Raw genomic sequence first — 25,833 nt, 5'->3', positions numbered from 1 at the left:
TATATTTAAAGGTAAATAATTCAAATTATATTACCACAGAATGATATTTCTGTTCTTTACTTGCAATAGTGAACCCAAAATATGCTTTGAGATGGGTATATAATTTGCAGGATGAGACAATTATTTTTAAATGTACATCAACAAACAACTATAATTTATAGTAAAAAACGTAAGAGAAATTTAAATTGGTCAAATACTTACTGCTATATAATAAACTCTTGCTTTGTCTACCAATATCCAGTTTTTCTCCATGTCAAGATGTTTTTCCTTTTTATAACAATTGGCAGCAGCAAGATTAGCTACAAGGGATCTAAAATAACAACAAAAAGTAAGTAGGCTTTTACTTACAGTCACACCTGTCCTGTAATTATACAGTTAACTATTTGTTTTCATTTTAATTCTTCTTTTCTAATTTTTTTTAACACCAAAAACATTTTGTATTGAAGTATAGCCAATTAACAATGTTGGGACAGTTTCAGGTGAACAGAGAAAGGACTCTGCCAAACATATACATGTATCCATTCTCCTCCAAAACCCCCTCCTATCCAGCCTGACACATAACATTCAGCAGAGTTTCATGTGCTATATAATAGGTTTGTGTTAATTACCCATTTTAAATATAGCAGTATATACATGACCTTTCCAAAGTCCTTAACTATTCCTGGACTAACCCACAGAACCCCCAACAACCATGAGTTCATTTTGTAAGTCTGTGAGTCTCTTTCTGTTTTGTAAGTAAATTCATTTGTATCATTTCTTTTTAGATTACACATTATAAGGGATGTCATATGATATTTCTCCTTCTCTGTCTGAAATACTTCACTCAGTATGACTTTCATTTTAATTCTTAATTCTTCAAACTGCTGTATATTGATTTTACTAATGTTAATTTTGTTTTAAAAATTTTGTAAGACATCTTGGTTACCTTGATAAAAACTCAGACATTAATCTAAATATCATCTGGTATTTTGAGAAACTAGCATTTAAGCTTCCTTTTGCTACTAAAATGATAAAATTATCTACTTTCTATATTTTAATAGTTCAAAATGCAGGTAAGAAATAGCTACTATTTAGTTATCAGAAAAAATATATATCAACTAAAATATTCAGTTTTCAAGTATCAACAGAATATCCATTGATATTTAATGCTTTAAAAGCCAAAAATGAGATTAATTTTGTAAAACTCACATATATATGTAGACCATATTTACTATGAGAAATTAATTTGCAATTCATTACATTTTATGCACTATAATAGATTAAAATTATAACTTTTTATAGTTGAAAACTCCCTGTGCTGGTCCAGTTTTGCAGCTGAAAAATCTAACCACAATACTACACTTAAAATCTTGCTGCCAAGTATCACATACAACTTTTTATTATTGTCCAGCAATTAAATTTAACACAATAATTGTTTACATTACAGACAAAAATACTTTTCCTTTTCCTACTGATCCAGAAATAAGAAAAAACAACTTGCCAATTTTTACAACTTTTTCTGGTAACAGTTGTGATTGAAAAAAAAAAAGAAACCCACAAATATATCATCACTTAAGATTTTGATAACATGGTTAGATTCTCTCTTGAAAAAATAAATAAATTATCTTCAAAAACTTATTTCTACTCACCCATATGCCAATTGAATGACTAACTGAAGATACATTCTGTTTATGTTTAATTGGATTAATGAAAATAAGCATGATATGCATCAATACATGCATATATAAAATAACCATATTACAAAAAAAAAAAACCATATTACAAATTAAGAATTACCACTCAATCTATAAAATACATTTTAGTAATCATGACTTCTGCAAAATTTTGGCATAAAATTGTTACTAAATAATACCAAATACTTTTAGTATGAGCTACTAAATTCTATTCCAATAATAAAACTACTCTTCGATAGAAAACTAAACAGTTCCTCCAAAAGAAAATATAGGTATTCTTACTATCCAAGTGTACCTGGTTCAGAGTTTGGAGAAAAAGAACCTGGTTAAGAAAAATATTGCCTTAATCTGAGTTTGGGACAGTAGAAGTAAGATTTCTAGCTCTATTTAAAAGTATATCCAAATTTATTAAGTTCTACAATTTAGAAAATGAGTTAGATAGCAAAGGTTTCCCTCAGTTTCTGACTTCCAATATTACCTAAATAATACTGGTAATGCAATTCATATGAGTACATAAATTAAGCTGCTGACATCTGGAAAACCTAGTATTATCACAAATGCTCTTTAAAATAACAACATATAAAAACAATTTAGCAATTTTACTGTTGCTTGAGTGGTAAAAAAGGCAGAAGTTGAACCATTTCTTACTAACAGGAAATCTCTGCACCTGCCTACTACAGGTGATTTTAGAAAAACTGAAAAGAGGAAAGGTCTAATTAAGTATATCTCAATATCTGAACAATTGATGGTTTTATTTATTACAAATACTATTTTTTGTGTGTAGGAGAACTTTACTACTTTCCTGTAACTTTATTTTATGGCTTTGGTACCATAACTATTTCTGAAAGTTTTATTTTAGCTATTTCATGACTACTGTCTAGAATATCGTCAAGTTTTTAATACATATTTGCGAAGTCAAAAGTTTGCAAAAATAAATGAGGTAAAAAGAATGAATGGAGCAAGGGGAGGAGAGATAAGGTAGGAAATAAGGAAAAGAAGACAAGAGGCAAGAAAGAAGAAAAAGGGAGATAGGAAACGGGGGAGGACATACAGCATTTCTAGCTATAAGGTATGTAAAGTATCGAGTGAACTGTTATGTTAAAAGAGATCATCTTTGCACATTCTAACAATAACAAAAAAAATCATTTTTTTCCTTTTCAATGGAGAGAAAAGGCTCGTGCTGATAAGCAACATGGTAATGTTGATGTTAGCAAAGCATGAATGTATTGAAGATATACCCCCATATAACTGCAAAAGGCACAGAAAAAAGCAATGCATGGCAGGCTGTGACAGTGTTCAAATTCACAGAAAGAAAAATCTTCTGATAAGCAAAGCTGTTTAGAAATGTAATGGCTTGTTTCTTGAGTAGTACACTACCCATGACTGAAGTTGTTTAGTATGAACAGATAACTATTTGCCAGAACTGCCTTAGATGATGTAATCCATAAGAGACTGGATATAATGTAATATTTTATATGTGATAAAATACATAGAATATATTTTATATACATTAAAATATATATAAAATATATATGTGCATTAACAAATATATGTTAAAATATTTATTTTAACATCTCAATTTCAGGCTATGTTGAAAAGGACATTCTTCTTCATGTCAGTTTGGCAAGAGCCTAGCTCTAAAACACTGAACAAAATGTGCTCCATTCTTAACTCTAATTCTCTGGTGGCTCAGCTGGTAAAGAACCTTGCCTGCAATGCAGGAGACCCGGGTTAAATTCCTGAGTCAGGTAGATTCCCTGGAGAAGGGAATGGCAACCCACTCTACTATTCTTGCCTGGAGAATTTCATGGACAGAGGAGCCTCGTGGGCTATAGTCCATGGGGTCTCAAAGAGTTGGACACAACTGAGCAACTAACATACATACACATAAAAAGCATAGGCAAGTACACATGATCTCCAAATTTTCATTTCATTATGCTTCATGGAGACAATAGCAGGTTCAAGAAAGGGAAAAAAAAAAACTTAAGGAAAAGTGATATAAGGAAGAAGGGTTTATTAAATATTAAAACCAATTATAAACATGAAGTCTAAATTCCAAATTCAGATTTGAATTCAGATTTTACAAGCAGTTAAACAGTCAATTAGTACAGAGCGTGCCTTCAGAGAACACTGACCTGTTGCCACCAGTGATGCATGCAGCACAAGTTCCTGTTGGCTGCTCATTCTGTTCATAGTAATGAGCATCCACATGGGCTTCAGCAGCTTTTTTCTTCAGGATCTCCCCAAATTTATCTATCCCAATGCATCCAAAAAATGTTGCTGCTTTGTGCGGCTGCTGAATCATCCACTGAAAAATGGGAACATAAATAATTTTAACGGATCAGAAAAATGGAACACATAGTTCAGTCTTCTGCAATGGATGGTGGCATAAAAGGGTTTCTTTGTGAGCAGCTGTTGCTATTATGAATAGAATTCTATTCCTGTATCACCACTTATGATAACAACTTTGATATAACAACTAGAGAAAATATTAATATACTTCTTTCAAGGAAAGAAAGAGAGCAGAGCAATTGATTAAGAATGCAGAATCAAAGTCATATAGAACCTTAGGTCACTAATTAGTTTTAATACAGAAAAATAATACCAACTCCAATAGAAGTAGTGAAGCATTGTCATTAAAAGTCCAGAATCTATAATGAATACCGTGTGGGTTCAAATCTTGCCTTTGCCACTAATTAGCTGAATAAGTAAGAGTATGTCACTTAATATTTCCATGCCCCTCTGTCCTCATCTATAAAATGGCAAATAATTATATCTCATAAGGTTGCTGGGGATTAAACTAAATAATTTAATGTATATGTATTGCTGGACAAGGTACACAGCACATAATAAATGACGTATATAGCTGTGATTGCCTCTATTATATATATAATTTATATATGTGTATGTATACATATATATACACAAATATATATATGCTAAACTATGTTCAGATCAAGTAAGCTGCTTTAAAGACAACTTACTTATTCAGAACTAAAGAGTATTAAAAATTCTAATTCACTAGTCTCATAAACTTTATTTTATTTGCTATAAAGACAATGTGTTTTAAAAGGCATAATTTCTCTTGACTGGTTATCTTTTCTAATTAGGCTCAAACTCCTGAGGTTTTTAACACTTGTATTAGTTACAACAGTCATTTTGTTACTGTAAACATTTATTGTTTCTATGACTTTTTAGCAAACTATTCAATATACAAAGTCAAGATGTCAAAATCATACCATATTCCCAAATATTTGAGAAGAAAAGAAATGCATGTATCAATATATTTAGTTTTCAAAGGATGAGGAAAGTAAAAAAAGATAATGAAAATAAATCTGTAAGATAAATATACAGTAAATGTCTAATGATTTAGCAGTCTAATTCTACATCTAGGGATTTACCCTGAAGATACATGTCCACAAATACAAAACAACGTAGGCCTAAGTATTCTTTGAGACATTATTTGTTATGAAAAATTATTGGGAAAAAAATGTCCTTCCACAGAAGGCTGGGTTAATAAAATATAATAAATCCAATCAATGAAATATAAAAATTAAAAAAAATACAAGCAAAACTATTTGAAATACAACAAATATTTAAATGCAATGTATAATCCTTACTGGATGTTGGATTGAGGATAAAATCAAACAGCTATTAAATTATTACAATTATCACTGAAATTGGAATATGTATAATATATCAGAAAACAATATTGCATAAATTTCTCAAGTAGAGAATACAAAATGGTTCAGAAAACATATAATATATTTACATAAAGAAAGAGAAAGTGAAAGCTAAAATGCTAAAAATTGGTATATCTATATGATAGGTACAGAGAAGTTCCTTTTACTTCACTTTATACTTTTCTGTGAAAAATCATGACAGCATATTAAAAAACAGAGACATCACTTTGTTAACAAAGGTCCCAGCAGTCAAAGGTATGGTTTTTTGAGGAGTCATGTAGGGATGTGAGAGCTGGACCATGAAAAAGGCTGTGTGACAAAAAATTGATGCTTTCAAACTGCGGTGCTAGAAAAGATTCTTGAGAGGCCCATGGATTCCAAGAAGATCAAACCAGTCAATCCTAAAGGAAATCAATGCTGAATATTCATTGGAAAGACTGATGCTGAAACTGAAGGTTGATACTTTGGCCACCTGATGGGAAGAGCTGACTCACCGGAAAAGACCTGATGCTGGGAAAGAGTGAAGGCAAAAGGAGAAGGGTGCAGCAGAGGATGAGATGGTTAGATAGCCATCACTGACTCAATGGACATGAATTTGCGAAAACTCTGGGAGATAGTGAAGGACGGGGGAGCTTGGAATGAAACAGTCATGAGGTCGAAAAGAGCTGAATATGACTTAGTGACTCAACAATAACAAATATTTTTCTGTAAGTTAGAAAATTTTCAAACTTAAAGGAAGGGACAAAGATATGACTAAATCAGTTGTTGAATTTAAAAATAATAATTTAAAATTAACTTATTCAAACTTTGATGATATCAATTTATTAAAATAAGTCAACCTCATGGAGCATTTTAATATCTTAAAATGCATCAATAGCCATACCTAATAGATTTTAAATCCTTTAAACCACTCTTAGGTAAATTATAAATTTAACAACAGAAAATATCTGGGTTTTTTTTATTATTTACTTTCACTCATGTAGAAGCATGATTGAATGATCAACCATGTCTGCTTTAGGTAGTGAGATAAAAAAAGGGAAAGTCAATAGCAAATTTTACTATGATCATTTAAATAACTTAAAATGTCATGAAAACATCAATGATAGTAATTGCAATGTAATTCAGCCTAATTATAATCAAATTTCATATGTTAAAAACTGTAGTCTGAAAAAAAGGGCTGTTATCAACTCACTATGAAGGTTAAATCTGATTTATAATTCTTCCCTAATCACAATTTAAATAAATTGAAATGTTTCCATTACAAATCAATATTATTGAACTTTCAAAACAAAAAGAATGGACAAATAATAGAACTATTCAGCAGGTTATATTATGATTCCACTATTGAATATTTCACCATAGGAAACTGGCTAACATTCTGGCAATATCTGATAACAGCATACTGACAAAGAAAAGAACTTTACTCTTGGATCAGTTATTTCCATTTAAAAGTTAGCCAATCTAAAATGAGAGTTTAGTAAGCCAAAGTAGACACATAAAAGAAACAGAAGCCATATTCACTGCTTCAAAGTATTTAGTAAACCATCTAGATGAATAAGTCAAGATGTTATAATCAAGGAAGTTGGAAAAGATTAAAATTCTTAAACATTCAATACATGTGTACTAGAGAATAAAATGATGAAAATAACACTCTCTAAAACAAAGTCAAAATCATTACATTCTCAGAGTTTCTAGAGGAGATTCAACCTTCAGTCATAACTTGCTTTACATTACTGCTTTTTTAAAGGCAGAATAAACTGCCCCAATTTTTGTTCCTGTAAGTGTAGTACATCATTAAACACATATTTAACTTCCAATCTAGCTCTGAGGGAGAAGCAGGGTTCAGAATTACCTTGTGCTATAAATAACTAAAAAGAAAACCAAAAGGGAGAAACTATAGAATTTTCAAACACTGGCCAACAGGAAGAGCTAGACTGTAATCTTTGATATAAAAGACACAAGGTAAGCCCTGACATCATGTAGCCTCTCTGCCAGTAAGCAATTTACAGACTATGGAGGAGGGAGAAAGAAGACAAACACAACCTGGCATTCTCACTGAAATGAGCGGACAGAGCTAAGTGCTGAAGGAGAGTCAAGAGAATAGAAATTTTGCAAAAGAGTTTCAAAGAGGAATGAGCTGAAATCCATGTAGAATAACTACTGAGGCTTTGGCTGGGGACAAATCTATGCATGTTTAAGGAATATCTGAGATCACAAGGAATCTCATATAAATGCTTTAGGATTAAAAAGTGACTTTATCAAGGTCTCAGGAGTCAGTTCAGTTCAGTTCAGTCACTCAGTCGTGTACGACTCCTTGCGACCCCATGGACTGCAGCATGCCAGGCTTCCCTATCCATTACCAACTCCCGGAGCTTACTCAAATTCATCTCCATTGAGTTGGTGATGCAGTCCAACCATTTCATCCTCTGTCATCCCCTTCTCCTCCTGCCTTCAATCTTTCCCAGCATCAGGGTCTTTTCAAATGAGTCAGTTCTTTGCATCAGGTAGCCAAAGTACTGAAGTTTCAGCTTCAGCATCAGTCCTTTCAATGATATTCAGCATTGATTTCCTTTAGGATGGACTGGTTGGATCTCCTTGCAGTCCAAGGGACTCTCAAGAGTCTTCTGCAACACCACAGTTCAAAAGCATCAGTTCTTCAATGCTCAGTTTTCTTTATAGTCCAACTCCGACACCCACACATGACTACTGGAAAAACCACAGCTTTGACTAGATGGACCTTTGTTGGCAAAGTAACATCTCTGTTTTTTAATATGCTGTCTAGATTGGTCATAGCTTTCCTTCCAAGGAGCAAGCATCTCTTAATTTCATGGCTGCAGTCACTATCTGCAGTGACTTTGGAGTCCAAGGAAATAAAGTCTGACACTGCTTCCAGTTCCCCCATCTATTTGCTATGAAGTGACAGCACTTGATGCCATGATCTTCATTTTTTCAATGTTGAGTTTTAAGCCAACTTTTTCACTCTCCTCTTTCACTTCCATCAAAAGGCTTTTTAGTTCTTCTTCGCTTTCTGCCATAAGGGAGGTGTCACCTGCGTATTTGAGGTTATTGATATTTCTCCCAGCAATTTTGACTCCAACTTGTGTTTCATCCAGCCTGGCACTTCTCATGAAGTACTCTACATATAAGTTAAGTAAGCAGGGTGACAATATACAGTCTTGACATACTCCTTTCCCGATTTGGAACCACTTTGTTGTTCCATGTCCAGTTCCAACTGTTGCTTCTTGGCCTACATACAGATTTCTCAGGAGGCAGGTAAGGTGGTCTGGTATTCCCATCTCTTGAAGAATTTTCCACAGTTTATTGTGATCCACACAATCAAAGGCTTTGGTGTAGTCAATAAAGAAGAGGTAGATGTCTTTCTGGAACTCTCTTACTTTTTCGATGATCCAGCGGATGTTGGCAATTTGATCTCTGGCTCCTCTGCTGTTTCTAAATCCAGCTTGAATATCTGGAAGTTCACAATTCACATACTGTTGAAGCCTGGCTTGGAGAAGCCTGACTCAGGAGTCAAGATCATTATTTAAAAAAAAAAAAATCTAATGTGATTCTGCATACTACCAAGGAACAGCTGAAATTTCAAATTAAGAAAACAATGTCATCTACAATAACATCAAAAAATGAAACATACTGGGATAAATTTAAGAAAATGTGCAAAATCTGTACAGAGAACACTATATATGTTAGCTAAGAGGGAAAAATATCTACATAAATAAAGAGCTATATATTATGTGTACAGATTAGGAAAAAATATGTACACACACACACACATACATTTTTGGCCATGCTGTGTGGTTTGTGGGGTCTTAGTTCCCTGACCATAGACTGAATCTGGTCACTCAGCAGTGAAGGCGTCAAGTCCTACCACTGGACTGCCAGGGAATTCCCCAAAACTCAATACTTGTTAAAAACACAATTCTCCATTAATTAATTCAGAGAGCCATTGCAAATCCTAATCAAAATCTCAATATGAGGACCTCCCTGGGGGTCCAATGGTTAAGAATCTCCCTGCCAATGCAAGGGACAAGGGTTCAATCCCTGGTCCTGAAAGATTTCACATGTTGTGGGGCAACTAAACCCATGTGCAGCAACTAATGAGCCTGCATGCCACAAGTACTGAAGCCTGCTTGCCCTAAAGTCCACACATCGCAACAAGAGAAGACACAGCAATGAGAAGCCCACACACTGTAATGAAAGAGCACCCCCACTCTGCAATTAGAGAAAGCTTGTGGGCCGCAATGAAGACCCAGCACAGCCATGAATAAATAAATAAATAAAAACCAAAACACACAAACTCAATAGAAGTTTTAAGGATATATCAAAAAGCCAGTTCTGTCAATAGGAGGAGAAGTAACTAGAACAGTCAAAGGTTAAAAGGTAGGCAGTGTGACAGAAATTAACAGTGATTTAAATTCCAATGTCTTCAAATATAAAATGTGGATAATATAATCCATGATCTTATAAGGATGCTTTAAGAATTAGAAATAGACTAACAAAACATGCACTTTAGTTCTGTAAATGATATGAAACGGCTCTTACTATACTATAAGTAACTACACCTAACAGGAGAACCAGAAAATCATCACTGTTAACTTTAAATAAATACATGAATTAATTGAATACAATTTTGAAAGCAATAGTAAAGATACCATGTTACCAGGAAACACACAGGAGGGAGACTGCAGCTGAGAGGATCAGAAGAGCCTTCCAGAGATGGGTGACATTATCAACTAGTCTGAAGGATAGGCATAATTTTCAAAAATAGCTGTAAACTGAAAAGAAAGTAGAAGCATAGAGCACATGCCTCCTTTACTGTGTTAGGAAAAAGAAGTTTTATTTATTAAGTAGTTAGTTCTAAGCAACATAGTCTTTATTTCATAACAATTTAGTCCCTGTTGAGCACTACAAAATTCTCAAACCTTGGAATCAGAATGGTCACCACCACACTCACCTCATCGTTGCCTCACAACGATGTCTGAGCAGTGCTTATTTATTTTTTTCAATCACAGAAACCCAATTTTAGAAAGATTATGATACCACCAAAAGTAAGATTGCAATCCAATTTTAAAATGGAAATATCTGTAGCAAGTGGTTTGTACTATGTCTAATAGGTATCACTGTTTCCCTAGAAAATTTAAAATATACTGTGGAACCAAACTGTGTCCACATAGATGAGACCTTGGCACACAGTTTGAGAAATGAGAATGATGCTAATAAAAATAATGAGAAAGAGAAATAAAGGAAAATAAACATTTGTCGATTAGGAGTATAATTACAGAGCATTAGTGTGAGGATAGTGTTATCTGCATATCTGAGGTTATCTCATCTGCATATCAGATATGGAGATGACACCACCCTTATGGCAGAAAGCAAAGAGGAACTAAAGAGCTTCTTGATGAAGGTGAAAGAGGAGAGTGAAAAAGTTGGCTTAAACTCAACATTCAGAAAACGAAGATTATGGCCTCTGGTCCCATCACTTCATGGCAGATAGATGGGGAAACAATGGAAACAGTGACAGTCTACATTTTCTTGGGCTCCAAAATCACTGCAGATGGTGACTGCAATCATGAAATTAAAAGACACTTGGCTCCTTGGAAGAAAAGCTATGATACACCTTAACAGCATATTAAAATGCAGAGACATTACTTTGGCAACAAAGGTCCGTCTAGTCAAAGTATGGTTTTTCCAGTAGTCAATTATGGATGTGAGAGTTGGACCATAAAGAAGGCTGAGTGCCAAAGAATTGGTGATTTTGAACTGTGATGTTGGAGAAGACTCTTGATAGTCCCTTGAACAGCAAGAAGATCAAACCCGTCCATCCTAAAGGAAATCAATGCTGAATATCATTGGAAAGACTGATGCTGAAGCTGAAGCTCCATTACTTTGGTTACCTGATGTGAAGAGCCGACTCATTGGAAAAGACCTTGATGCTAGGAAAGATTGAAGACGGGAGGAGAAGGAGATGACGGAGGACGAGATGGTTGGATGGCATCACTGATTCAAGGGACATGAATTTGAGTAAGCTCCAGGAAATGGTGAAGGACAGGGAAGCCTGACATGGTGCAGTTCATGGGGTCAGTCACAAAGAGTTGGACATGAGTGAGCAACTGAACAACGACAAATATGTGAGGAAAGAGACTGATGAGAGCCAATAGCTAGGTAAGATCATTAAATGCCACTTTAAGAAGTTTAGGCAACATTCTATAGGTAAAAGGGTGCACAGGAGGGTTTTTTAGTAAAAATGAGAGGATAAGAGATGATATCTCATAAGGTAAGAAACCAGGAGGAGGAAATTTACAACTGGATTTAAATAGGAGCTGAATAAATGACATATTAAGCTTCACATCAAAAGACTTAAACAACACATGGAAAGATTTCTATTAACTTCACCTTTCAGATGAATTTTCTCTTTGTCACCTAAGTGTAATATTTAGGACAATATAAATGACAATGATGCTCAAGAACCAGTCACTTCTAAAATAATGCTACTTTAATTCAATCCATGAAGAATGATGAAAAAGAACAACACCTAGGTACTAAAATACTTGCAAGATAAGCCTAAGATAAAAAATTTTCTAAGAGAAAACCCAATGAGGCATTTCAAGAAAACCATAAAGCACAACTATTAGAAATTAAACGTCAAAACTGGGAAATAACAGCAACAAAGCAGATTTCAAAGGGTGATGAGGAAATCAAAATTGAGGTAGTTGGTTAGGAAAACTGCATATACCACAAAGCTTAAAGGACTGATTCTCTGAGATGACTGCTATGCTACCAAGTGAGTCAGGGTGAAACAGAAAATTTTCATAAATATTATCAAGAATCCATTCTTCTTCAATGACTAGTAATACTATTCTCCTGTCCTGCCAAAGCTGCTTCATTTTCACCTACTGGTATCCAAACCATTAGTAAAAACTGATTCCCAATAATCCGACTATTATCCCCCAAATATGTTTTTAGTTATTTTTGTTGTTAAATAGGTGTTAATATCTATTTCTCTGAAGAGATTTTGGGAAACTTTGGCCTACTAGAAAAATCAAACAAACAAGCAAACTTTAGACTCATACATACGTAAGTTCATTTAGTCACGTGATGATAAATTATATACTCTATGAAAAATTATATTTCTTGCAGATTATGAGAATTTAATAAGATAATGAAAGTAAAGTGCCTAAAGCAGTATCTATTAAAGAGTTCTAATGATGATGATAACAGTACACTGAGATATAATTAAAATAAATTTTAGTGTAACTTCATTTAGCTCATTTGAGAAGTATTTCTGATCACTGAAATCTACTGGACATTACTGTAGTAAATAATAGATAAAGAAACAATTCTCTCTTTAGCAGGCTTGTTTTCTTCTTCCGATCCCTGAATATTAACCAGCCTGGAATCTACTCTTCTGATCATATCCATTTTTATATACATAAAGTGTGAGTGTGAGTGAGCAAGAAAGAATGAGAACATTACTGCAGCACATAGGAGTAGCATGTGTATTAGACTTTAGGGAGTGGCTAAAGAAGATACCCTAAAGGTAATACAAGAAACTGTGTCAAAACTGAAATCTGTAGGAAATAGGGACATGTGGGTCTTGGGTGGGATAGTTAATTTTCAGCAGAAGAAGAATGACAAACAGGTTCAGAAGCAAAAAAGAGACTACTGAAATTAAATAACTAAAAATAAATTCAGTATTCCTAAAAGGAGTTTTGTGTAAATGCAGTGAATGAAGATAAATCAGAAAAGGTCTTAGAATCAAAATGCTTATAATCTACTCTTTAAAATTGTATTCTAAAGATATACTATTTATACTATTTTCTAAAGCACACAATAAATGTAAGCTGGGTAAGTCCACTTGGAGATATCATTAATAATAAACCATTAGTCCGGGTTAAAGGTTTAACAGAAGATGGAGTATAACACTGGCACATAATAAAATTTTAACTATTCTTTTAAGCACTACTATTGTAATTATTATATGGGTATCATTAACACTATTATTTCTAGGGCAAATTGTTAAATACTGAGATTACTAGAAAGGAGTTTGAATTTTATTTTCTAATGAAATTTGTAGCCTATCTGAGGTCCATGGGCTCCAATCAGGTCAAGGTACACATGAGAGAAAGCAGGGAATCCATGAACTCTCTGAAATATAAGGAAATTCTGATACATTTTTCAGAAGAGAGGATTCACAAGTTTTATTAGATTCTTAAAAGGGATTAGACCACCCACACCAGAGAGGAAGGAGGGGGAAGAGGAATGGTGTAGGGAGAACACAGCTATAGCTAGGGTAGATGCTTTTTTCTTCTCAAACATAAAGGTAAGAAGGCTATAGGACTGCAACAAATTAACCAAGAAAACCACTGATCCCAAACTATTCATCTAAATTTTCAAAAACATTTTTAAGCAACTTATATTATTTGAAATTGTTAGTCAATTTCTTCACTTATCAAAAATAAGTAGCCCAGATTTATTTCCAAAAGTCTCCAAAATCAGATGATAAAAAGATAACACAGCACCTGAATACAGTGCTATAACAGGATTCAGGTTTTTATTCAATCTGCGTTTCAAAAGATGTCTTTGGGAAATAAGATTTCTACTAAACAGATAATTTATACTCTATTTCTATGTTCTCCCAAGATTTTGAAAATTAGGCCTACCTTTCTTTTATTTTCTTGCTATGCACAATGAAGTCTTACTTTTAGGTCAAAATAGAGATATCTTACAAGGAGAAATTTGATTTATTAAAAAAAAAATCTTGTAGAAAAAGTTTTCAGAAACAGAATTCAACATAACATTTCCATACATTACCTGAACTTGTTATATTCTCTTACAAAGTGAAATGATGTTGTAAATACACGTAGCCAATACACTTGGGGGTTTAAGACACACTACTCCACTATGGCATAGTGGCTAAAGGAATTTGAAAAAAAAGACAAGAGCAGGAAAATGATCACTCTTACCATCCCTTTCCTCTCCTGAAACAGGTAATAAAACCTTCATGTGTGAGGTGCCCTCCCTGTATCTGAAGGAAGAGAGTACCTTTATCTCCAAAGACAAAGGGACACTGAGAAGAATCCTAACAAAAAGACCTTGCTACACTTTCCCCAGTTAACACTTGCTCATGCTCTCTAACCTACTGTATTTCTGTAAGATTTCCCTTTCTTCATTAAAGCTAGCTAAACAGGTCAAACTGTTTGGATCTTCACTGCCTTAAGAAGGCTCTCCTGTCACATACAATTTATATTAAATAAATTTGTATGTTTTGTCAGTTTGATTTTCAAACCTAGCCAGGGACCCTATGAGAGTCAAGGAAAATTTTTCATCTCCTACAATCGCCAAGAAACTTCAAAGTAATGGAGATAGTAGCAACAGCTGCTGTAGTTTAAAGGACATTTTATTTATTTATATTTTCTACCATAATTTAAAAATGATGTCTAAAATAATTTTAATTTTCCCCATATAGTCTAAATATTTTCCTCTGACAATTTAAGAAAAAACTGCAAAAAAAAAAAAAAAAAAAAAACAAACTTCCGCTAAAAAGCACTGTAATTAACAAACGATGTCGTTGTTCAGTTGCTCAGTCATGTCCAACTCTTTGCAACCCCATGGACTGCAGCACGCAAGGCTTCCTTTTAGAAACAAAAATATAACTGAGAGTTAAATTAGTGGGCCCTTACTTTAGGTTAGACAATATGCTAATGCTTTACCTACTTATGTAATCTCAGGCAATCTGAACCAACAAGCACAATATAGATACTTACTATTCCAATTTCACAGATGAGGAAAATAGGTCAGTGGAACGTTCAAGTCTGGATTATTTTAGAAGGTATACCCTCAGTCACTACTCTAGATATAGGAAAGAAAGTGAACTAAAGAAAATTTTACTGGGAAGAGTGTCATCAGTTCTCAGACATGCAGCCAGCTTTGAAAAGAGTAACCTTGAATAAGTAACTTAATCTCTCTAGCTATCACTGTTCTCAACTGTAAAAGTCAGCAAATCATGATGCTTTTCTAAGATATCCATCACTTCAAACTACCAAAAAAAATACATATATATATATACAGTATATGAAACAAGAAAAAATTCACCACAGAAGCTAATTGTGGCCAATTAAAACTGGGACAGAGAGGTGAGGAGAATAAGAAACTTTTGGAGAAAAACCACTGTGGGTCTTTAAAGGTAAAAATGTCACTCAGATGTATTCGTGCAGAAATTCTACAAAATCCACAGAGAAACAATCCAAACAATAACCAAAGAGCAAGAGAAGAACTGAGAAAAATCCTTCTTTACAACTTCTAGCATACACGTTATAAAAAGAAAACTCCCTCAAGGCAGTAAACATCTGCCCATCAACGCTTATCAGAAGCAATATCAAAAGCATAAGGCAAAGGTCAAGTCAAAGTTTATTGACAATGATGAACTATGACAGCCTCTATTAAATTACCCCTTCTTTCAAGGTGTATGTGATCAAAGCAGCAAAGATATTTTCACTCAGTCACATAACAAGCTATTTGTTGAGATTGAAACATCTGGTCAATATCTCGTAACACTGCAATTTCATGCACAGTTAGCATTAGGGCACATTTCTTCTCCTCTTCTTACAGGGTCCATAAGGGTGGCACATATGGCTGATCATTTCATTCAAAAAGGATTCAATTCAAGGCATTACACACAATCGTCTGTGCTTTATGGTGTTTTAAGTCTACCTGCCATCGTTTTCCATCATCATTGCTCACTGCTGTTCTCTTCGACTATAAAAGCCTGCCAATATGACAGAGCACTTAAAGCTTAACAGCTTTCCTCCACTGGAGTTAGAAAGCATTTAAGGCAAAGGAATCTATAAAGTGGCAGGTCATTTTCTATTGTCAAAAACTTGCAATATATTAAACTATTTACCATTTAAGCAAAGATATAGTACAGGTTAGAAAAGTAATTTTTAATGTCAAATCAAATGCTTAACTTTCTGTATGACAGATCTATGAAAGTATATTGTTTTGGTATAGTTTTAACTCATAATAAATTACTTTAAAACAATATTATAGGAATATTTTAATATTAATTTTAGTAGGGGATTTCAGAATTTCTTTTACAACTTGCCAAAGAGCAATTCTATACCAAGAGAATAGGGATGCTACAATTTTATCAGTTCCCCACGTTGAAAATTTTCCATTTGAAATTCATGCATTTGTTGTCATGGTAACAGGGGGCCTTTCTTATATACTTACAGTAGTAAACCTGAACTCACACCATAGATTTCTCCTTTTTCCCTTTCTTCCTGTAAGATAATAGCTTCAAGGGAAAAAAGGGGTGGGGGTAGGAAACATCTTTAAAGCTATTATTTCACATTTCCTTTCACACATCACTGGAACAGGCAGTATAACTATATGACTACAGCTATCTTCTGAAACATGAGGATTTGCCTAATTGTAATAACCAAATGAATTTCAAGGAAGAAACTGTCTTCTCGTGATAAAGAATCATATATGATCATCTTACAATTAGCAATATGCAATGGCTGATTAAACAAGGAGAGTAGCAAAATAACAAGACAATAAAAATATAACTTAGGTGTAATGCCCAGGGCTGCTACTCTGGCATATAAAGTAAATATTTTGGTTGTTCATCTGTGCATTAATCTAGTCAGTTAATCCAACCTGCAGCTATTTACTGAATCAGTCTATAGGCCAGACACCACACTAGCACTGAAACACAAAGTTGAAAGAGTTAGAATCAGTTCTTACCTCAGAGAGATCCCAAAGAAAAGAAAACAAACAAATGCAAAGCAAATAAAACAAAAACATTAAACAGAGAAATAAAATAACTGCAAGAAACACCAAAATGGAAAAAAACAAATGGCTGAGAAAGAGAAAGGCATGGGAGAGAGAAACAAGGAAATAATTTACCTTAAATAGGCCTGCCTAAGGAACAACAAATTGAGACATATAATACATAAATAAGCTAAATAGGCAAAAAGTGAGGTAGGTGGTTGGGGACTCTTCCAAACAGAAAGAGAAGCAAGTGCAAACTTCTAAGGCACAGAAGAAGTTGGCATATATTCAAGAAACTGAAGAAAAAATTGTTTATAGTAGCTAAGTTTTGACACATATGTAGGTTCCAGATAATGCACACCTTATTGGCTATGGTAAAGAGAATAAATTTTATATAGAGTGCAATAGAATGCCACTGAAGTGTTTTAAACAACAAGGCCAAATTATTGAATTTAAATGAGAATCAATGTCACTATTACATATAAAGGATTCTTATACCATAGATAAACAGACAGGCAATAAAGATATCAGTTGTGTGTGCATGCTCAGTCAGTTAAGTCGTGTCCGACTCCTTGAGACCCCATGGATTGTAGCCAGCCAGGCTCCTCTCTCCATGGGATTTTCCAGACAAGAATACTGGAGTCAGCTACCATTTCCTGCATCTCCTGCATTGGCAGGAGGATTCTGTACCACTGAGCCACCTGGGAAGCCTAAAAAGATATCGGTTCAGTTCAGTCGCTCAGTCGTATCCGACTCTGCAACCCCATGAATCGCAGCACGCCAGGCCTCCCTGTCCATCACCAACTCCCGGAGTTTACTCAAACTCATGCCCATCGAGTCGGTGATGCCATCCAGCCATCTCATCCTCTGTCGTCCCCTTCTCCTCCTGCCCCGAATCCCTCCCAGCATCAGGGTCTTTTCCAATGAGCTAACTCTTCACATGAGGTGGCCAAAGTACTGGAGTTTCAGCTTCAACATCAGTCCTTCCAATGAACACCCAGGACTGATCTCTTTTAGGATGGACTGGTTGAATCTCCTTGCAGTCCAAGGGACTCTCAAGAGTCTTCTCCAACACCACAGTTCAAAAACATCAATTCTTCGGCGCTCAGCTTTCTTCACAGTCCAACTCTCACATCCGTACATGACCACTGGAAAAGCCATAGCCTTGACTAGATGGACCTTTGTTGGCAAAGTAATGTCTCTGCTTTTTAATATGTTATCTAGGTTGGTCATAACTTTCCTTCCAAGGAGTAAGCCTCTTTTAATTTCATGGCTGCAATCATCATCTGCAGTGATTTTAGAGCCCCAAAAAATAAAGTCTGACACTGCTTCCACTGTTTCCCCACCTATTTCCCATGAAGTGATGGGACCAGATGCCATGATCTTAGTTTTCTGAATGTTGAGCTTTAAGCCAACTTTTTCTCTCTCCTCTTTCACTTTCATCAAAAGGCTCTTTAGTTCCTCTTCACTTGCTGCCATGAGGGTGGTGTCATCTGCATATCTGAGGTTACTGATATTTCTCCCAGCAATCTTGATTCCAGCTTGTGCTTCTTCCAACCCAGCATTTCTCATGAGTACTCTGCATTAAATTAAATAAGCAGGGTGACAATATACAGGCTTGACGTACTCCTTTTCCTATTTGGAACCAGTCTGTTGGTCCATGTCCAGTTCTAACTGTTGCTTCCTGACCTGCATATAGGTTTCTCAAGAGGTGGGTCAGGTGGTTTGGTATTCCCATCTCTTTCATTAGGATGGTATAATTCATATCCTGCATCCAGCATTTTGGAAAAGCTAATTGCGTCTATCCTCATTTTATTTCCAAATTTTAACTACTACTTTTTTTTCAAGAACTTTTTGTTGATTTCACTGCTACCACTGATCCAAGTTACCATAATCTTTTGCCTGAACTGTTGCAAAACTTTCCTGATGTCTTTGCCTCCTTTTATTTATTTATTTATTTATTTATTTTTTCCATTTATTTTTTATTAGTTGGAGGCTAATTACTTTACATCATTACAGTAGTTTTTGTCATACATTGAAATGAATTAGCCATGGATTTACATGTATTCCCCATCCCAGTCCCCCCTCCCACCTCCCTCTCCACTCGATCCCTCTGGGTCTTCCCAGTGCACCAGGCCCGAGCACCTGTCTCATGCACCCAACCAACATACATCAATAAATGTCATTCCTTTGCTTAAAACCCTGTAATGCTCTTCGGATCACTCAGTAAGAAGCAAAACTTCTTACATTAGTCTGTGAGGCCATACAGGTTCAAGCCAATCTTCTTTACCTCCTATTGCCTCTCTAACCTCATCTTCTGTTACTCTTCATGTCCTGCTGCAACCACAATGAACTGCTTGCAGGATTCTGAAACATGCCAAACATGCTCTCCCTTAGCAACTACTGACATTCTACTAGACTGGAGTTTCCCAGTGAGCCAGATTTCCCAGTGATTCCCTCATCTAAAAATTCTTTACACAAATCTAAACAAAACTATTTCACCCACACTCTATTTAATATTATAAAATATTCCTTTTGTTCCAACATTCCCAATACTCTCCCAATTCTCTTTTACTTTTAATTATTTTGCTTTCATAAAATTTAATAAACAGAAATCTCAGTTAAAATAAGAGTGTGCCAACCAGTAGGAGGAATCAGTCCTTTTCTTCACTGGCAAGAGCTCAGCCAACGAGAAACTGTCATCACTCAGTCAATGAAAAGTTACTTATTCTGACCTCTCAGTTCCCTCAATGGACTCTTTTTGTTAAACCCTCCCAATTTATTTTCACTTCCTTAAGAGTCCTCCCAGAGCGTCCCTAGTGGCTGAGTGGTAAAGAATCTGCCCGCCAATGAAGAAGACACGTGTTTGATCCTTGATATGGGAGGATCCCACAGGTCTCAGAGCAACTAAGCCTATGTACCACAACAACTGAGGCAGTGTTCTACAAGCTGCAAGCAGAAACTACTGAAGACTGCTACGCCCTAGAGTCTGAGCTCTGCAACAACAAGAGGAGCCACCTCAGTAAGAAGCCTGTGCAGAGCAACTAGAAAAAAACCTGCACACCAATGAAGACTGAGAACAGGCAAAAATGTAAATAAATAAAAGAGTCCCCTCCTCCCTCCTTTGTAGGGACCTGCATAAGGCCTGTCATGGTTGCAGATCCCCAGTTATGATGGTTTGTTGATCCTGAATCATTTTCCTAAAGAAAAATTTTTAAGGTCAACACCTAACACATTACATTATTTGTATTTCTTCGTCCCACTAAAATAAGTTACATGGAGGTTGTTGTTGCTGCTCAGTTGCTAAGTACAACTGCTTGCAACTCCATAAACTGCAGCACACCAGGCTTCCCTGTCCTTCACTCTCTCACAATGGACATGAGTTTGAGTTAGTCAGTCAGTGAAGTGATCCAACCATCTCATCCTCTGTCACCCCCTTCTCCTCTTGCCCCTAATCTTTCCCAGAATCTGGCGCTTTTCCAATGAGTCTGCTCTTCGCTTCATGTGAAGAACATGGAGTTGCAAGGAGTTACAATTCCTTGCAAAGTACATGGAGGTAGAATTTTTTTTGTCCTTTCATCAGTGCATCCTTAGAAACTGACACACAGTAGATACTCAATTTTCAAGAAGAAAATAAGAGATACCAAGGAAAAACTTCATGCAAAGATAAACACAATAAAGGACAGAAATGGTATGGATGTAACAGAAGCAGAAGATATTAACAAGAGGTGGCAAGAATACACAGGAGAACTGTACAAAAAAGGTCTTAATAACCCAGATAAACATGATGGTGCAGTCACTCACCTAGAGTAAGATATCCTGGAGTATGAAGTAAAGTGGGCCTTAGGAAGCATTACTACAAATAAAGCCAGTGGAGGTGATGAAATTCCAGCTGAGCCACTTCAAATCCTAAGAGATTATGCTGTTGAAGTGCTGCACTCAATATGCCAGCAAATTTGGAAATCTTAGCATAGGCCACATGACTGGAAAAGTTCAATTTTCATTCCAATCCCAAAGAAGGAAAATGCCAAAGAATGCTCAAACTACTGTACAATGGTACACATTTCAAATGCTAGCAAGGTAATGCTCAAAATCCTTCAAGCTAGGCTTCAACAATACATGACTCGAAAACTTTCAGAAATACAAGCTGGATTAAGAAAATGCAGAGGAACCAGAGACAAAATTGCCAACATCCACTGGATCATAGAAAATGCAAGGGAATTCCAGAAAAACCTTTATTTCTGCTTTACTGACTATGCTAAAGCCTTTGACTTTAGCATATCTGGATTACAACAAACCGTGGAAAATTCCTCAAGAGACAGGAATATCAGACCACCTGACCTGCCTCCTGAGAAACCCGTATGCAGGTCAAGAAGCAACAGTTAGAACCAGAAATGGAACAATGGACTGGTTCCAAATTAGGAAAGGAGTACATCAAGGCTGTACATTGTTACCCTGCTTAATTAACTTATATGCAGAGTACATCATGTGAAACGCTAGGCTGAATGAAGCGCATGCTGAAATCATGATTGCTGGGAGAAATACCAATAACCTCAGATACACAGATGACACCATCCTAATAGCAGCCATGAAATTAGAAGATGCTTGCTCCTTGGAAGAAAAGTTACGACAAACCTAGACTGCCTTTAAAATGTATTATTTGACAACTGTAACTGGTACAAACACAGAAAGAAATCAATGGGGGGATAAAAAAGAGTTCCAATTCATTCATGTACCGATGGCAACACAGTATAGGCTACAGACGATATTTCACTGAGTTGGGGAAAAGGGGATTATTCAATACACTGAACTAGGATAAGAATACAGCCTTTGGGGATAGGGGTGGTTCTTTCCCCTTATACTTTAACCAAAAAAAAGTAAAAAAATATAAAACTAGAAAGTTAGAAAATCCAGCGACTTCCAAAATAACTTTAAGACAAAGGCAGATTTCCTTACGGCAAGAGCACCAAATACTATAAGCGAAAAATCTGATAGCTGTGACTTGATTTAAAGTTAAAATCATTACAAAGAAGCAAAAAAGCATGTGCCTGCCAAAAGGGTGGAGACAGGTCAGTGTCCTTCATGTACAAAGCACTCTCAAAAGTCAGTAAGAAAGCAACATGCAAGGTTGTCATAGCATGGTGCTTCACAGAGTAATACTCACATACATAAGGACTTCCCTGCTGGCTCAGTGGTAAAGAATCCTGCTGCCAGTGCAGGAGACACAGGAGATGCAGGTTCAGTCCCTGGGTCAGGAAGATCCCCTGGAGAAGGAAATGGCAACCCACTCCAGTATTCTTGCCTGGGAAATCTCATGGACAGAGGAGCCTAGAGGGCTGCAGTGCATGCGGTCATGAAGGAGTTGGACACAACTTAGCAAACTAAATGAGAACAACACTACCAGCGGTCTACCAGTAGGTTCAATTTCTGTTTCTCAGTTTGATACCTTGGGCTTCCCAAGTGGCACTAGTAATAAAAAATCCGCCAGCCAATGCAAGACACACAAGAGATGTGGCGTCAATCTCTGCTGGGTCAGGAAGATCCTTTGGAATAGAAAATGGCATCCCACTCCAGTATTTCTGCCTGTAAAATTCCATGGACAGAGGAGCCTGGCAGGCTACAATCCATGCAGCCACAAAGAGTCAGACATGATATAAGTAATAATACACATATTCCTTTAAGTAAAGAACACTAGCAGTCTGTACAGAATAGGAATCAGCAGCACTCTGAAAAAAAACAAAAGAACTCTTCACTGGCTTTCAAATCTGCATTAAGGAGGCCACTGTTGATGTTATTAAAATTTCCTGTTCCTCACTTTCTAACACCATACATAAAAATAAACTCAAAATGGATTAAAGATCTAAATGTAAGACCAGAAACTATAAAACTCCTAGAGGAGAACATAGGCAAAACACTCTCCAACATATATCACAGCAGGATCCTCTATGACCCACATCCCAGAATTTTAGAAACAAAAGCAAAAATAAACAAATGGGACCTAATGAAACTTAAATCTTTTGCACAACAAAGGAAACTATAAGCAAGGTGAAAAGACAACCCTCAGATTGGGAGAAAATAATAGCAAACAAAGCAACAGACAAAGGATTAATCTCAAAAATATACAAGTAACTCCTCCAGCTCAACTCCAGAAAAATAAATGACCCAATCAAAAAATGGGCCAAAGAACTAAACAGACATTTCTCCAAGGAAGACATACAGATGGCTAACAAACACATGAAAAGATGCTCCACATCACTCATTATCAGAGAAATGCAAATCAAAACCACAATGAGGTACCATTACACGCCAGTCAGGATGGCTGCTATCCAAAAGTCTACAAGCAATAAATGATGGAGAGGGTGTGGAGAAAAGGGAACCCTCTTATACTGTTGGTGGGAATGCAAATTAGTACAGCCACTATGGAAAACAGTGTGGAGATTTCTTAAAAAGCTGGAAATAGAACTGCCATATGACCCAGCAATCCCACTTCTGGGCATACACACTGAGGAAACCAGATCTGAAAGAGACACGTGCACCCCAATGTTCATCGCAGCACTGTTTATAATAGCCAGGACATGGAAGCAACCTAGACGCCCATCAGCAGACAAATGGATGAGGAAGCTGTGGTACATATACACCATGGAATATTACTCAGCCATTAAAAAGAATTCATTTGAATCAGTTCTAATGAGATGGATGAAACTGGAGCCCATTATAAAGAGCGAAGTAAGCCAGAAAGATAAAGACCATTACAGTATACTAACACATATATATGGAATTTAGAAAGATGGTAACGATAACCCTATATGCAAAACAGAAAAAGAGACACAGATGTATAGAACAGACTTTTGGACTCTGTGGGAGAAGGCGAGGGTGGGATGTTTCAAGAGAACAGCATTGAAACATGTATATTATCTAGGGTGAAACAGATCACCAGCCCAGGTTGAGTGCACGAGACAAGTGCTCGGGGCTGGTGCACTGGGAAGACCCAGAGGGAGCGGGTGGAGAGGGAGGTGGGAGGGGGGACAGGGATGGGGAATACATGTAAATCCATGGCTAATTCATTTCAATGTATGACAAAAACCACTGCAATGTTGTAAAGTAATTAGCCTCCAACTAATAAAAATAAATGGGAAAAAAAAACTAAACATTAAAAAAAATAAAATAAAATAAAAAAAAAATAAAAAAGGAAAAAAAATTAAGCAATAAAGCTGTATGTGTATTTTTACAAAATAAAAAAAAATTTCCTGTTCCTAGTGAGGATGCCATATGTCTTTGAAGAAGGTACTCTTGCCATTCTCAACATACTGCTGAGGTACTTATGCAGTTCTAGCCCCTTTTGACCGACTCTAATAAAAGAATTTAGCTTCGAGCCTGTCTATCTGATAAGTGTTAAATAAGTGGTAACAACTATATCATAGTCCCAAGTGCAGATTTGTGAATCAAAGGACAATTTTTCAGGCATGTCCATATCTCTGATAGACCTATATTTTATCCCACCTGTATCTACATTTATAATGAAATATTCAATAGCAATGAACAATAAACAGTATTTTTTGCACAGTAACATCAGATAATTACAGAGTAGCACAAGATAATTAAAATGGATAGAATTTGGAAGGGAAGATTTACATGCAGAGATTGCAAGGAGACTCTTATTAGTAGCTGAATTATATCATCATCAAAATAAAAATGTTATTTGGGCACCCACCATGGAATTATACACTTATCAATTCAACAAACTTCTATCAAGCTCTTGTTATATCTAAAGTACTCTGTGAGGGAACACAATCTCAAATTAAGACCTTGAAGAGTTCATAGTCCAGTGGAGGAGGCAGCAAGGAAACAGAAACAATGAGCGTTATAAAAGATATAGACACAAAATATTCTGAGAGCATCAAGAAGTTTGGGGAGTAATGAGAAAGTCAAACAGAAAAAGACAAATAAGCTGGTTCCTGAAGGCTGAAGATCTTAACAGTTTGAGAACAAGAGAAATAAAGTAAGTTATACACAAGAGAAACATGGGCAAAAACACAGAGGGAAACTATGTCCATGGCTTACTCGGGAGATTAGTAAAACACGGGTTCTATAATAGCATATTTTATAAAGGACCAGCAATCCATAACACAGAAAAGCAGGCTGCAATCACTGAGTTACGTGACCAAAATGTATTTTAGTAAGATAATTTTGGCAACAGTACCCAGAAAACTAACCAAAAAATATTGAGAGACAATTCACCATGGGTCTATCATGTTTCTGTAGGTCGTTATCAGATTTTGTTCTCTCTTTTTAAGGATGTTAATATAACAAACATAAAGATATGGCTTTATGTCAGGGTAAAAGTTGGGCAAGTTTCAGGGAGCATCTTTAAAGATTGTGATTTTTTAAATTCAGGATTCTTCCATTGTGATGCAAACTCTGTGAACACAGCTTGCCCTCCACATTTCCTCTGAGTGACTGAGAAATCAAACTGAACTAATGGGAATAGAAACTGAATGCTGCCTGCATTGTTGTAAGTAAAAAAGAAAAAAAGAAAAAAATTCCTTTGTCTCTGACCCTGGAGCTTCTTGCCTTCTGTCAACATCTAAGAAGCTGTGGCAGACCAATTTGCTAGCCTGCAAGAGGTATAAAATCCAAGACATTTCACAGTTATTGACAAAAAGAAGAGGATGAACAGGATACAGGAAGAC

At 35.8% G+C, this 25,833-nt stretch overlaps 1 protein-coding gene across 4 annotated transcripts in view; it reads right to left on the bottom strand.

Annotated features, from left to right (window-relative positions):
* Positions 1 to 25,833, bottom strand: part of ADK (adenosine kinase) — a 533,995-nt gene that overhangs the window by 278,155 nt on the left and 230,007 nt on the right. For all 4 annotated transcript variants that reach the window (XM_070470873.1, XM_070470876.1, XM_070470874.1 and 1 more), the window contains exons 5-6: positions 3,809 to 3,981; positions 202 to 310 (exon numbers count right to left, since the gene is read on the bottom strand). In XM_070470873.1, coding sequence (XP_070326974.1) covers positions 202 to 310; positions 3,809 to 3,981 — 282 coding nt within the window. The remainder of the gene's footprint in view (positions 1 to 201; positions 311 to 3,808; positions 3,982 to 25,833) is intronic.

Source organism: Odocoileus virginianus, chromosome 7, assembly GCF_023699985.2.
Source record: "Odocoileus virginianus isolate 20LAN1187 ecotype Illinois chromosome 7, Ovbor_1.2, whole genome shotgun sequence".
Classification (NCBI taxonomy): Eukaryota; Metazoa; Chordata; class Mammalia; order Artiodactyla; family Cervidae; genus Odocoileus; species Odocoileus virginianus.
Note: the sequence above shows the minus strand (reverse complement) of the source record. Positions and strands in the feature narration are given on the sequence as shown.